This window comes from Montipora capricornis, chromosome 2 (genome assembly GCF_036669925.1).
Source record: "Montipora capricornis isolate CH-2021 chromosome 2, ASM3666992v2, whole genome shotgun sequence".
NCBI lineage: Eukaryota > Metazoa > Cnidaria > Anthozoa > Scleractinia > Acroporidae > Montipora > Montipora capricornis.
In genome coordinates, this window is record NC_090884.1 from 46138450 (window position 1) to 46153449 (window position 15000).

The 15000-nt window shown below is 37.8% G+C and overlaps 3 protein-coding genes across 3 annotated transcripts in view; 1 reads left to right on the forward strand and 2 right to left on the reverse strand.

The window, feature by feature from the left end:
* LOC138024069 (flotillin-1-like) overlaps nucleotides 1-8826 on the reverse strand; it is a 17654-nt gene extending 8828 nt beyond the window's left edge. The window contains exons 1-8 of the mRNA XM_068871160.1: nucleotides 8677-8826; nucleotides 8442-8517; nucleotides 5844-5934; nucleotides 2340-2441; nucleotides 1329-1370; nucleotides 1185-1229; nucleotides 704-778; nucleotides 133-228 (exon numbers count right to left, since the gene is read on the reverse strand). Coding sequence (XP_068727261.1) covers nucleotides 133-228; nucleotides 704-778; nucleotides 1185-1229; nucleotides 1329-1370; nucleotides 2340-2441; nucleotides 5844-5934; nucleotides 8442-8517; nucleotides 8677-8725 — 576 coding nt within the window. The 5' untranslated portion in view covers nucleotides 8726-8826. The remainder of the gene's footprint in view (nucleotides 1-132; nucleotides 229-703; nucleotides 779-1184; nucleotides 1230-1328; nucleotides 1371-2339; nucleotides 2442-5843; nucleotides 5935-8441; nucleotides 8518-8676) is intronic.
* The window catches only part of LOC138024113 (dual specificity mitogen-activated protein kinase kinase 7-like), a 336186-nt gene that overhangs the window by 232976 nt on the left and 88210 nt on the right, over nucleotides 1-15000 (reverse strand). The window lies entirely within an intron of this gene.
* The window catches only part of LOC138024088 (small ribosomal subunit protein uS7), a 9735-nt gene continuing 6977 nt past the window's right edge, over nucleotides 12243-15000 (forward strand). Inside the window, exons 1-3 of the mRNA XM_068871187.1 lie at nucleotides 12243-12401; nucleotides 14658-14744; nucleotides 14898-15000. The exon at nucleotides 14898-15000 is cut by the window's right edge and continues 20 nt beyond it. Coding sequence (XP_068727288.1) covers nucleotides 12279-12401; nucleotides 14658-14744; nucleotides 14898-15000 — 313 coding nt within the window. The 5' untranslated portion in view covers nucleotides 12243-12278. The remainder of the gene's footprint in view (nucleotides 12402-14657; nucleotides 14745-14897) is intronic.

The window sequence follows — 15000 nt, forward strand, 5'->3', positions numbered from 1 at the left end:
TCAATGGGTTAGTGTTCCCTCTTTTGCTTCTGCTCTGACATGTACATGTAACACAGACAACACACAGATACTTTCATACTTTATATGACATGAATTATTATTGTTCTTATTCACAATAATAATATTCATTACTTTGATTCCAGAGTCCCTCTTTGCTTCTGCCTCACCAATCCTGGCATCTCTTTTGACCTGTGCAGTCCGGGCCATGCCAAGTGCATGTAAGTAGCCCTGAAATGACCAAACAAAACGTCTAAATAATTATTATAAAAATCTCAAATTCCAATTACACAGAGACTACAGGGATCAGTCCAAAATAGCTGTGAACATTGAGAAACATTTACAGTTTACACATTTAGAATCAGAACTTGGGTTAAAACATTGTCATGTCTAGTTTCTGTCTTTCGTCATGGTGATTGAGAAACACTAACATTTACACTGTTAAAATTCAATAATATCAAGTTAAGATGGTCTGATTTTGTGCTATGTTATCATTGCTAACATTGCATTTGGATATATCCTGTTAACATTTATCGCTATTGTCTGTGTAAATGTGATGACAGGGGAAAGAAGATAATGATCAATCACAATTTTGTTACCGGTAGCCTTTTTAACGTAAAGTTCTTTGATATGATCAATAATGATGACGACAAGGAGAAGGAGGAATATGTAACATGTAAGCCACATCTAAAATAATAATTTGCACCTCATCATCTCGTATGTCCTTTATTGTGTAGCTGACTACACTGACTCCCATGTTTACCAAATCAGATGATGCCACCTTTAGAAAAGAGGTCAGGATTAATTATAATATATCACATTTAGCACACTTCATTCAAAAATTTGTCCTGGGGTTATAAATTATGCTAAAACTGAAGGCAAATTCATAACAAAAGGCTAGACAATTTTTTAGCCACCTTTCATCCTCCCCAAATATTATTATTGTAAAAAATGCATTTTCTTGAGAACACAGTGTTCTTCTGGTGAAATTTGGCTCTGATCACAATTTTGGGCAACGTCTTATCGACTTATATTTTATTCTAGGCAGCTCAAACTGAACTTTACCAGTAACTTTAGCAAAACCAATTTGTATCCTAGTAACAATGCACTTCAAAGAGGTGCAAATATAGGTGGTTGTTATAATATTATTCTTGTCAGGACAGCAAATTCTAAAATTTTTCCAGTACCTCAAACACACTTTTGGAAAACTTCTTGCGGTCTTTGTAGATCTCCTGTTTTGGAAGAAAATTAATTCGTTGGTCAACCAGAATGTCATTTTTGGCAAGTAGCAATCAGAATCTATGGTTTTATACAAAGCATGTCAACAGTACCTCAACAGTCATTGTGCCCATGATAGCCCTCTGATGACCCTCCTAAAACAATATGGAAACCAGCATTAACAGTTTATAGTTGGATTTGTTGACCCCTGCTGCAAAATGAATAAGCAAGGCGTGGGGTTTCAATACGGCTGGTTTGAGTAGAGTGACCGACTGTATCAAAAAGGTGTCTAATGGCCCCTTTCTCAGAGGGAATTTTTAACAGAACACTGCCAAACACCACATTTAAATTATTGATGAACACATTTCAGACAACTTCATGTTGTCATTGTCAAAATGAATGTTGGTCTTAGGTTTGATAGAATCTGTTTTAAAGTACTTTAATTAAGCAAAAAACTAGCCAATGCTCTTTGTCAGCTGTCAGTACATACAGGTACTAAAACTACTGATGATCCATACCATACTAGTAAAATACATTATTGTTATTAGCTTTAATAGGATACACACAACAGCTAAACGTTTTTCTTTCTTCACCTCACAGTCGCTACTGAGTAAAACAAACTCACTTCCACTTCATGCATGTTACTTGACGTCACTTCAGAAAAGCAACATGGTTTGATGTTTAGGCAGCTAGAGTTATAATCCCAGATTCAATCCAACAGACTAACAAATGGAATTGTTTTGTTAATTCTATCATTATTTTAACCCTTTCAATTCTGAGAGTGAAACTTAATAGACTTTACTCTGTCTAACAACAGATGATTTTACTTGTCACCCTTTCAGTGATGAATGACGTAATGGGCCTTAATCACATGACGGCCAAGTTAAGTCCCGAGAGATTGAAAACTTTTGTTTTGGCCTCACCGAAACATGCCCCAAACATTTCAACTTGAGGCTCGGGGTACGAAACCTATTGTCTATGACCAATATGGCTGCCACGCCAATAAGGCCCATTACTAATCTCTTCTGCATCTGTTTCCTGTCAGTAAAAATTAACTTGGATTTGACTGTTTATTTCATTGTCCTTCAAAAGCATCTGGAGTTGTAAATTTGGCATTATCTTACCAGTGTTTCCAGGGCAACAGCTCGAATTTCCGCTGCAGTTTTACCAAGAAATTGTTGACATGCTGCATACAACATTTCATGATTTTGACCTTGAATTTTTACCTGGAAAATTACAAGTTTTATTTCACTCAACATATCTCACATTACAAAGCTCAAGTTTTAAAAAGAAATGGATATTCCAATTTACTGTATTTCGTGATATGGCTATGTGAGTAATCACATGTAACTAGCAACAAGAAGACAATGACTTTCATTCTGGATTGTCCGAGTTTGAGGCAATGGATGTTGCAAATTTAATGTACACTGTATTCATGGAGTTACACTTTTTGATAGGCTTTACAACAAAATGTACAGTACCATGCAAAAGTAAGTTGACAGTCTCTTCCCAGTCTCGATTCTTAACTTGATCATCGATTTTCGCAAGGACCAAGGATCAAGGATCAAGGAAAGACAATTGAGAATCGAGTCGAGAATCAAGTCGAAGGAATCAAGAATTTAATGGGCTGGTCGCTTGACTGATTCCTCAACAGACTAATAGCACAAATGCAACTGGGAATACGAATAAAGATCATAGATCATAGGCGCCTAGACCACAGACCCCAGACCATAGGTGCCTATGGTCCTGGAGAAACTCCAGTATTTTCACACTGCTTATTTGACGGGTCCTGACCCAAATTTTTCTGTGGTGTAAATGCACCTTAAAAGAAAAGCCTGGCAAAGTTTCTCGGAGAATGTATGTTCTCGGAGAATGTTTGTTTGGGAGTAAGGCAGAAAACCAAGCGAATTTAGACCTCTTCTGAATCAGGTTGCTGAAATTGGGCAAAAATCACAACGAACGATCACAGGCAGCCCAAGCTCGGTATACAATAATTCTTATTCACAGAATTTGTATGGGAAAATTAACTTTGAGCTTATAAATGCTAAAATAGCTGTAAATGTAGAAATAAACTTCACTTACCTATACGTAAAGTTGTCCTTGTCTTTCTGTGCAATCAGAGCACAAACTGCGTCAGTTTCAGACGGGTTTGTAGCTTACGAATTTTTACAATGCTGTTAGTTCCATAAAGACAAGAAAGGCTGGTGCTTCATGGCGATCTTGTCCCACAAATTGCTCTCGCATCACAAAGCAACGGATAATCGCCATAAAAACACCACAGCTTTAAGGCCAGATAAATTTCCTATCACATCAACTCCACTCCGGGACCACACAGTGATTTTTGGCGGATAAATTCCAAATAATTTTTTGCCTTTCTATAATCTTCCCATGTGCTCAGCTAGATGTGTGGCTACGGCCGTTATAGCTTGATGGCGATCGTAATTACGTTCTGCACTCTCATTAGACAATTTGAAACACTCTTTATGGAACTAATGACATCCACAAATCCCTCTAAAATGGACAGAGTTTGCGCTCTGATTGCACAGAAAAGATGAGGACAACTGTACGTAGAGGTAAGTGAAGTTAATTTCTACATTTACAGCATATTTTAGCATTTGTAAGCTCAAAGTTAGTTTTCCCACACAAGGTCTCTAAATCATATACCGAGTTTGGGCTGCCTGTGGAACGACACTATTCCGTGTGATTGCAGAGGGGATAATTCTTATTCTTCGGCCGTATGATCAAAGCATACTCAACAATCTCACAGACTGTAAAAAGTCTTTGACACTATCGGACCGGCGTGGTATTCCAAATTTCCTCCGTAGGCTTCTAATCGAGAGCGCGATCCGCCGACAATTTAGCTGCAACCTAAAATGTAGCTTGTTAGTGAAAATTACTTCTTTAGTATTTCAAGAGAAGAAAGTCTTTGAACCTACATGTATTCTGTGCGATTGTGGAGGAGGTAATAATAATTATTCTTTGTCCATATGATCAAAGCATACTTGACAATCACACGGACTGTAAACAGTCTTGGACACTATACACCAGAGTGGCATTTCAAGTTTACTCCGTAGGCAGTTCGTAGACCTTACTGGATACATGTCATCGGAAACACTGCAGTAGCAGACCTTGCTGGAAACAAACGTCCTCTGTATATATGTACGTCAATCTCAGATTTACAAAAACTATTTCTTAGAACGTAAAACTATTCTGTAATTATAATGACTTGCTCGAGACCCCAAATTCATTGCCCGGCCTTGTGTGTTTATTCGCTTACAAGAAAAATCAACAACTGGGATCAGGTTAATCGGGGAAATATTATCTACAAAAAAAGGCAGGACAAGAGATTTAAATAAGAAATTTAAATTCGCTTCACGCTAAAATCCATCGCATGGTAAAGCTCACTGTTTTGCTTTTATATTTTAATCCATGACATAAGATCAAATTGTAGTTTTGAAGAGAGGACTCACAGGAATGATAGCAGCTATCTTGTTTTCTTATTAAGCAGTTCCTGTTGTTATTTAATTTTAATCGAGAATTAACGCTTTTGCGAAAGTTGGATCGAGTATGAATAATTGACAATGTTGACAATGTTTTGCATCGTGATTTAGTGAGCATCGAGTGTCGAGGATCAAGTTTGATTTCGAGTGAATCAAGTCTTGATACTTGACTCGATTCTTGATCCTCGGTTTGCGCAAGGATCGAGTCGAGACTGTCAACTTACTTTTGCACGGTACTATAACAACCAACAAGAATAAAGTAATAAACTATTGGTAATTTCATTCTGGATTCACTATCTTTAGTTCTGACAGCAGCCTTGGTTAATTAACATTCCTAGTGTTACACATTATACATTTCAACATCGAGTTATGGACTGACAGGGTATGGGAAAAAATTGAAAATGTGCAGGATTTTGAAGGGATTTTGTAGGAGTAAAAAGATGAATGTGCGGGACAGTGCAATTTTGCGGCAAACAAAAATTAATATTTGGTCTCTGGCTCCCTGTCAAAGCAAGCACTGAGTTCTACATATCATGCCATTTTTTTTACCGGACCAGTGCAAATTTCTCAAAACTTGGAAAACTGAATTTTAGGACTTATTTAAACTAATATGACTCTGAAGCATTTGCTGAGCAAAAACACTAAGGCAATCGCCCTTAGGCTATAATGCACTACAATCTCCTAATGCATGTTATGCATGTCTAAATAATCTGTATCATTATTTAGAAGTAGATTAGAGTCCAAGATGGCTCAAGCTACAGTAAGAACATGTTGTTGTTTGTACAACCACTTGACGTTTTTTTCGAGTAAAGTGAGGAAATTGTCGATTATTGTTTTTATGGTAAAAAGCCAGTAGTAATAAAAATTTCAATAAATCTTTCAGTTTTGCAGAAGATTTTGCTTAATTTTTCTGAATTGTACGGTCCCACACCCACGCTCCCTGTCAGAAGGCCTGTATAGTATTCTGTGGTGATCTTGACGCTGTGTGCAAACTCCTCAAACTGGACATCATTGCTCACTCACTTAAGTGACAGGAATTTGTACCCCATGATGAGTGTAAACACAATGACATTCAACATTCAATGTCATGGGATTAGATTAAAAGACTGGATCTCATTGTTTACTCACTTGAGCAATTCCAGTGACAGAAATTGGTACCCCATGGCGAGTATATACTCGAGGAGATTCCACATTTAATGTCATGGTATTGAGCGTAATCCTACAAATTTGATGAACAAAACAATGTCAGTATGTGTTACATAATACGATACTGAAAGCTAGCTGTTGCAAACACAGAAATATTTATCATGTTCATGGGGTCTTAAATACATCTGCCTACCCTTATGCATTGGGATTGAAAGCTCCCATCTCTTACAAGTTCACCATTGACTATAATATATAATCTTAGGTACCTGTGACACATTTTCCAAATCAGTAAAATTCTTACATAAACAAGAAGTGAAACTATGAGCAAAATGATTGAATGACGATACTTATTTTTTCTTCTTTTTTCAAAAAGAGAGCATTGGGAATCACACCTTGTTTTGGGATGCACATTATGGGACTAGTACTGAGATAGAAAATCCAGACACTTTGACGACTGCAGTTTGACTTAAATGACCCCAGTCTGTCTTCAGGGTGACACTCGTAAATAATTTGTGTTATAATAATATACAAGGAAATATTCTCAATTCTGAATGGCTTTAAAAGTGAAATACAGTTTCCTTGTCACACAGTGCAGAAAAGAGGTCATTTAGTGCAAAAAGAAAAACAAACCAAGCATTCTGAAAGAAAGTCCTAGATGGCCAATCACCTATGAGCTCTGTATGATGCAATTTAATCATGTAGACGGAATGTTGCGTTTCCATGCATCACTACAATAAAGTAAATCCACGCTTGAAAATCCTTCACAACGAACTACAAAGGCCAAGACACACTAGGTGACAAGTTGCTGGAGCCATGTGTACTACTTGCAAAACAAATCACTGCGACACGACGCCTGCTTGGTGCTCACGCAGTGATTTCGTATGAGAGGGAACGTGTACTAGTTTCCTCATTCAATATGGCAGACCACATGATGCTCTCTCATTGGTTCATTGCCTTCGCAAGACTAATTTGGGTTTTTTGCATCCTGTGCCATGTGTCTTTATGAAGTTGGTGTGCCTGTGTAAGGACGCACTATTTTTTAACATTCCTGTAAGGACATCAAAATATCCCCCCCTCCCCCCTCCACCCCCGGCTGATTTTTGCATGGGAATGTCCCGGTCGGAAAACTGGTACTAAGATTATGTGATCAGATACGTGTCAAACATGTGAGCAGGCCATGTGAGCTCGTCTTTGCGCTGGATCTTTCTTTCAATTCAGTCGCTGTAGGCTTCCCTCTCATTGTTGGATTTTGATGAATTTAAATGCTTCAACAGTTTTGGGATGTTTGTTTGTTTGTTATTTATTTGTTCCAGCAGGTTGAAGTATTGCCAGCTGCACAGCTGATGTGGACCTGCTATACCCACCCACCCATACACTCATGAAGGACAGCTCCAACACCAGGAAATTCATTCTCTACTCTTCTCGAGTAGTGTGTGGGTTCTTTAACGTCCAACAAGGAACTTATGAACATCAAAGATATATGTGAGACAGGGCCTACGGTTTATAGTCCTTATGCGAAAAGACTTGAAAGACTAACCATTTGCGATGTTATTACAAAGGCAGCACTTTCTCCTCAGTTATTTTAAGACCCTGAGTGTTGGTCTGGCTGGAGTCGAACTCACAACCTCCCGCATGGCAGCCCGCTGCTCAACCAACTGAGCCACCGGTTAACTGTATTTTGATCGTATTTGTCGATTAGTTCCAGTTGCAACAGATACATGTAGCGTAGTCTTATGCGGCGGAATGTTATTTGGAATTCCTGGAAAAGTAATCTGAAGGCAACATCCACAAGAGTGAGCCTGAACCAAGGAACGGCAAATTACGAAAATACTTTTTTATTCATCAGGGAAAATACTCAAATCAGTCATGCATGTGATTGCAAATGTTTGCTGATATTTGTGCTTCCCTTTACAAATTACCTTTCACACTTAAACAATACCAGTTAATAAATGTAAATATTTTAGACTAATAAACTTGCGAGTCTACGGAACTGACGCTGTCACGCAACGTGTCAACAAATCGTAGTTTGTATAGGATACCTCCTAAACTGGCATGGACTTTGACACTATGATATATCGATGAAAAACGTTGATTTTAGGAATTGACAGAGGCTGACATTCAGCTAGTGAAATTATATACTTAAGTAACGGCGTCGAACGCACTCTCATAATCTTTGACTGCTACTTTATATTTTGTCGCAGCGACCTGTTGCCGGAAGTGTACACAAGCTGTGACAACGCTGCTTTCGCTAATTTTGTCGCTGCGATCAGTCAACTGATCGCAACGACAAAATTCTGCCGCAGCAACAATGATTTTCACAAAATTACCCTTATCACACGAGGCGTTGCTGTTTTCACTTGTCTCCGCGACGTGCCGCAGCGACTAATCGCCTTGTGTGTCTCGGCCTAAAAATTCAATCTATCTGTGTTATCAGAAGGGTAGTATTTGTTTACGGAATAATGTCGTGCCTCTGCGTTTCATGCTTTGCATGTAATGACAAAATGATAAAAATATGGTATTTAACATAAGCTTAACAATCAGTTAGGAACATGAATGTTTTCATGCAATAATTTTTCTTACTTCTGAAGTGTTTGAACAAAAGGCCACACGAATATACGGCCACCAGTCACTAAAGCTGGCTTGTTGTGACAAACGCCTGCAAAAAGGAACGCATTAAAAACACATCGTCATCATTCTCATTTCTGAAGATCATTCAAGGAAAACACCTGCGAAATGAAGTCAATTTCCCCTTTCAAACCTTCTGTAACAAACCACCCAAAACTCAAATTCAAATATAAAAACATCATAAAGATACCTGAAACCACCATAGCTTCATTAGGGCCGCAAGTCTCAAAGAAAACCATTTTGCGAGATCGATAATACGCGTTCAATCCTCTTCAGATTCCTCGATTATACTTCAGCACAACAAGATGGCGGCAAGTCACGTGATTTGATTCGTCGGCAACGCCTTCCTTTGAAAGTCAATGATCGGTCGCAAATCAATATCCCCTCGCATGGAGCCCCTGTATTTTATTCACCTTCGGGTCCACCCCGGAGTTTCACAACACGTGTTCATTGCTTCTATCAGCCTTTCCTCTTCGGTTTCTGAAGGTAAGATGGCGGACACTTTTCATTCGTGTTACAATTTCAAGCATAGTGCAATCCATAATGACGATATCCTTGTATGAGGTGGTATTTTAAAAATGAAATCTTGATGTACTGATGATTCAGATAAAGGCTTGGATACAAAATAATGTTAGCTCGATAATTAAAGAGTGACCAACAGTGTTTACAACGCCAAGGACAACAGTGAAAATACCATCCTAAAAAAAAGCAATTAGAATTTAAATGAGTCATATTGTCCAGTAATGTAACGAATGTAAAGCCATAAGCTATCTCACTCTGTCTTAAACCTCACTTTATTGGTACTGAAAAGAAGACACCAAGAATATAGACTTTTAAAGTCTATATTCTTGGTGTCTTCTTTTCATTAAAATGACAAACAATTAGCCCCAATTTCTAGATGATTTGGGCCCAATAAGGTAGCATTTATTTGAAATCCCTGGACACCCCCATCCTGAGCATGAGCGGGGGAATTGCAGGGACGTTTGCCTCATACTCACACTATTTTGGTCCTCCAATAAACGGGGACTAAACTGGGAGTCGCAGTTCTCGCATCCAGCACTGGGGGAATAAGCTGGGAGTGATGCACATGATGATTGATGATGCATCTGTGAATGCTCTACAAAGCATATTACCCATGTAATACTCGTGGATCATAAGTATTTTTCTCAGGGCCTACCGTAATCATCGTCAAATTATACACCCTTTTAATAAGTCTAATATATGCCGTTTTCCGCTAATGACGTCGAACTCGTGCTTTCAAATTTTATTCAGAAATGTACGAAGGCTGAAAACAACAAAAGAAATCGGAAAAGTTTTAAGCCTTTGTACATTTCTGAATAAAATTTGAAAGCATGAGTTCGACGTCATTAGCGGAAAACGGCATATATTAGACTTATTAAAAGGGTGTATAGCAGTATCCCCCTGTCATCTTTGTCCTTTGTGTTACGTTGTCAACTTGAAGTGAACAATGAAAATACATGTACCTATTACATCGAGGAGGCTTTACAAATGTCACATTGGCTGCCCAAAATCAGTGTATTAGCTTCATGTGTGGAACATTAGCAGATATAGACAGTGTTCTCTCTCATAAACACCTACAAGCAAAAGAATGCATCTTCTCTAATCTACCAGAGTCAAATCTAGTTTCAAGGAAAAAGACTGCCATCTTAAATGCAGTAGTTTGAATTTAGTTTTTCTTCCCTATCAATTCTGCTAAACTGGATGAAATGCTTTGTATGGAAACATGCCTCTAAGACCTGAAGAATTGTAATTTTCCGAGGCAGTAGAATAATAATACAGTATGAAACAACCTGTAGGAAAATTTGTTTCGTTATGTACATGAAAAAGTTTGTGGTTGAGGTGCGAATTGAAGTGACTGTGTTACAAAATACCAGCAATCAATTTGGTCAATATGAATGATATGGACTTTGTTTCCCCTTTTGAACTTACAGTTGATCATAAGATAAAAATAAATTTTCCAAAGCTACAGTAGCTTAGGTTAAAATAACTGAAATAAGATTGAATTGTAATGTTTGCATTTTTGAAATGTCTAATTTGGTTTCAGAGGTGTTTAGGTTTTACACTCTGAGAATGAGGAGGTTGATGATGTAATTGATTGCTTAATTGGGATTTCCGATATCAATCTTAAAATCATAAAAATATGTTAGAGCAATTCTATTAAATTTTGGCACAAGCAATGACCTTTAGAAGAGATAAGAAGGTGCATTTTATTGTGTAACCATAGCAACACTCTTGGCTTTGAACAGCCCCTCTCTGTCCTATATCAAATATCTCAATTTTCACGGAGATAAGATGAGACATGCCCAACCACTCTAATTGAAATTCTAATAGAGTTCTAGGTCTCATCCTCAACTCTTTGGAAATGAATGGGTTTTTAGTGTAGGAAAAAATGAGAAGTTCATTCCTACAGGAACTAGACCTTAATGCTATTATAGCAGGGCACGAAATTGAGACCAATACAGTCACCTTTGCAACTGGTTTTCTCCATTGCCCTTTCAAAAGCGTTAGCAGTTGCCACTTTGCAGCTACTTTTGTTAAAAATAAATAAAGAAATGGAAATTCACTTTGTTTCTTGCAGTGGATTTTCTTTTAATCTGAAGATATAGAGCAATTTACATGTAGCTGGGATGTTACATGTACAGCTCCATTCATTTGATTATTTGCCATTTTCAGCGGTTTCTTTACACAGAATTATTGCAGGCTCATATTTTGTTTTGTTAAACTGCTGGCAACACAATACAGTGCAACAATTAAGACATTTGAGAAATTGCGACTATATCTTGTGTCTTGTCACAAAACTGCAACTGGATTTTAATTTTAATTTCAAAATTGCTACTGGATTTTAATTTTAATTTCAAGCCCTGCATAGGATTAGGAACAGCACATTGAGTGTCATTGAATGTCTTGCAATGTGATGATGTACTCTACCGATGCCAAGTTTTGAAGGGTACCACCCCAATATTACTAAGGATGTGCATTATCTTTCAAATACAAAAATGTTAACCTGAACTTTGAAGGAATTCTTTCACATAAGGATCAGTTATTAATTTTTTCCTCATAGACCCATTTTTCATAAAAGTACAAATTTTTTTATTCTGCCAGCTGCTTCAGGGATGTCTGTATGTTCACAAAAGTTTTAAATGAGAGCACGGGGAAATTGTTGTAGCTGAAGAGAATAAAATAATGACCTTTTTATCACTTGAATATGTGTAACTTTGCAAGTCATTATCATTATTATTATTTTTATATCATTATTATTATTTTTATTATACGCACCCAGTTGATGAGTAAAATTGTCTGGCGTTGGAGTAAAATCTGTCAAGTCTCACTCGTAGGGGTCAATGGGTTAATGTTCTTATACCAGAGTAGTGCCAACCACTTCTGGTTTTCTAGACTTGCCACAAGTCGACCTCACAAGAATCCCAGGAGAAAATGTTTTGGCGAGCGAAACATGATTTTTTTGTACGCGAAGTAGATGAGTGAGCGACGCAGTCGCGAGAGGGAGCTATCCACATGGGACGGCCCATGAGACGAAGGACTTTTGAAAGTCTACTGGTTTTCCACCAGGTTGTAATGTGAATGTAAACTTACTTTTGTGAGTTGTGGTCTTCAAAGAGCATGTGATATACATGTAGCAGAAAACATGAAATTATAGTCCCGGTATATTATTCTGTATCAAGAAATACACTAAAGTTGTGGTATCTGATGATAGTTTTAAGAGTACTTCCTACAGTAGTATAATTGGGGTTGTTTTCCAGTTCCAGTGCCATCATGTCTGAGGACTGGGGTAATGATGGAGATGAAGCTGCTGTGGTAGCACCTGAAGTTCAAGATATCAAACTCTTTGGGAAATGGAGTACAGATGATGTTCAAGTCAGTGACATCAGTTTGACTGTAAGTACTTTTAGATTTATTGTCTCAGACTACCGGTATAATTTTTATAAGCACCCTTGTTTCAGGTTCATTTATAGTGTACAGCAACAGGATTAAAATCATTATTTCAGTCTGAACTGATTACTGGAAAAACTGCAAATTAAGACTGAAACTCCCCTTTTGTGTCATGTATTTTTCCCAGTTACCGCTGTCTTCTTTCTTTCTTTGACGCTTATTGGAGAGAAGTTTCTTTGGTGCTTCATTATTTTTAGGAGACATCCACTCTAATGAAAGTGGTGTTCAATCGAGTTCATGATAGTGATAAACCTCATATTGAAACTTTCCATGCCTGTCTACCTTATTCTTAGCACCTGAAAAATTCTCTTTGACATCCAAACCGGCCTAAACCGGCCAGGCTTAGTATTTTACTCTGTCTAACGCCAGACGATTTTACTTGTCAATGGGGAACCCCTGGGAGTCAATGGGTTAAAGCCTCTTAACACTAAACAGGAACTGTTGTATATACAGTGCAGGCTCACGATTCACTTGTACATGGGTATTTATGTCTGTAAGAATTGTTAGGAATGCTTTTAAGGATATAAAGTAGTTCCAGAAAATATCCATATCCCCCCACAGAAGGAATTGGAAATTCCAGAGGGTAGGGGGGTCAAAAGGGCCTGGAATTTCTGAAGTGGGGAGGGGGGTTGTCTCATTGAATTTATTTTTTTTCCAGACCGGCCTCAATTTTCGTTGTTTGCATTTTGCTTCTTGAGTCGCGAACGCAAAAAGAAATTTTGCTAATTTAAAGCACAAAATGAATAGTTTTGTGCTGGTTAGGATCTATATTCTGTCGCCGCTAGAGTCCGATCATTTTCCCTGAGTAGTGGCTGGTGATCGAAGTGCGTGTTGTGGAAAGTAGACGAGTTAATCGTGACTTGACCAGGTACTTCTGTCACTCCTATCTATATCATTTCAGCTGAAAGATTTTGTCGAATTTTTGAGTTGTCATTGCAAGCATGAAAAATAGCTTCTGAACTGAAAGAGTGCATCAACATTGAATTAGCAGAAATTCGGAATCGGCACATAGCGATAACAATGATTCTTGATTGAGGAAAACAGTGCAGTAGCAATTATAGTTCAGGAGGAAAATATATTTTTAAGGTCATTCCCCTGTATTGCATTCCGCATCCTTACTGCGCATGATTTATTGCGTCATTAGCGCAGGCACATACAATGTACAGAAACGGCTTGGGTCGTGAGAGAGATAAATCATCATTTTCTCGTAAACGAGTATGGTGACCTATAGTTTTTCTCTCTTTTTCTGAGACAAGCAATCATCTTCTTCCAATAACAGGAATATATACAAATTTCTATTACAGAAAAATAAATAATGAGTGGAAAAGTGAACTTATTGAACAGATATGGTGGCCTCGAGATCGCTGCATGGTAGTAACAAGTTGAATCAGGGTCGACTGGAAATGAGTGTTTTTATGATGAAACATATATTTAATTATTCCTTGAAGTTGATACAGTATATCTATAGTTATATTTCTTGTTTTGCTTTCTCCCAAGTTTTTTCTCCTCTCACAAGACATGGCATTAACGATTCAAATAATAACGATTCTGAAGCTCATGATTTAAGGAATTATTGGGTATTTCAAGGTGCTCCTGCTCCTAAACAAATGTGGAGACCCCACTTTTTTATTACAAAATTTAAATTCCCTTAAGATGAACAACCAATAGGCAAAGTTTGAACGATTTACAATAAGTCCAAGTAAATGTAATTTAAGGGAAATTCTAAATGATAGCGAGTAACATGTAAATCCATTCACACAAGTCTGTTTACATTCCATGTAGTGTGCGAGGCTGAAATGTTTTCAAATGCAGGCATGGTGCTTGCAACGTCATTTTCGACAAAACTTTGAATTAAAAAAACTGTTCTATAAAGATTTTCAAGGTTCAAGCAGGTTTTCAGAGGGGGGTCATAGGTAAAATCCCTTCCATGGAGTGGGGGGGGGGGGGGGTATGAATATTTTCTGGAAGTACACAATGTTTTGAAATTTTAATTAGCAATAGTGTTGTAAACTTCTGGCCTTGGTTGTTTAAAAGGTGGATAACGCTATCCACTGGATAAATCAGTATCCAGCGGATAAGCAATAGCAAAATCAATTGAGTTATCCACCCTTCGAACAACTGGGGCCTGATAAACAACTTGTCAGAATGATCTAGCTTCTTTCTTTGTAATCATTTTTACATCTCTTCCTTTATAATGCGCAGGACTATATTGCAGTCAAGGAGAAGTATGCAACTTATCTCCCTCACACTGCAGGTCGTTATGCCTCAAAGAGGTTCAGGAAGGCACAGGTACATTACTGACAGAGTTTCTTTATTTTATAGCGTTAGTAAACTTTGTGACCTGTAGGTACCACTTGTTATGATGTGGTGCCCAAGGTGTTCCATGTACAGGAGTCTGAAATTTGAACCTGTTTTTTTTTCTTGTTTATCTTTGTTATGTAGTGTCCCATTGTGGAGCGATTGGTTAACTCTATGATGATGCATGGACGAAACAATGGCAAGAAGTTGATGACTGTTACAATTGTAAAACATGCATTTGAGATCA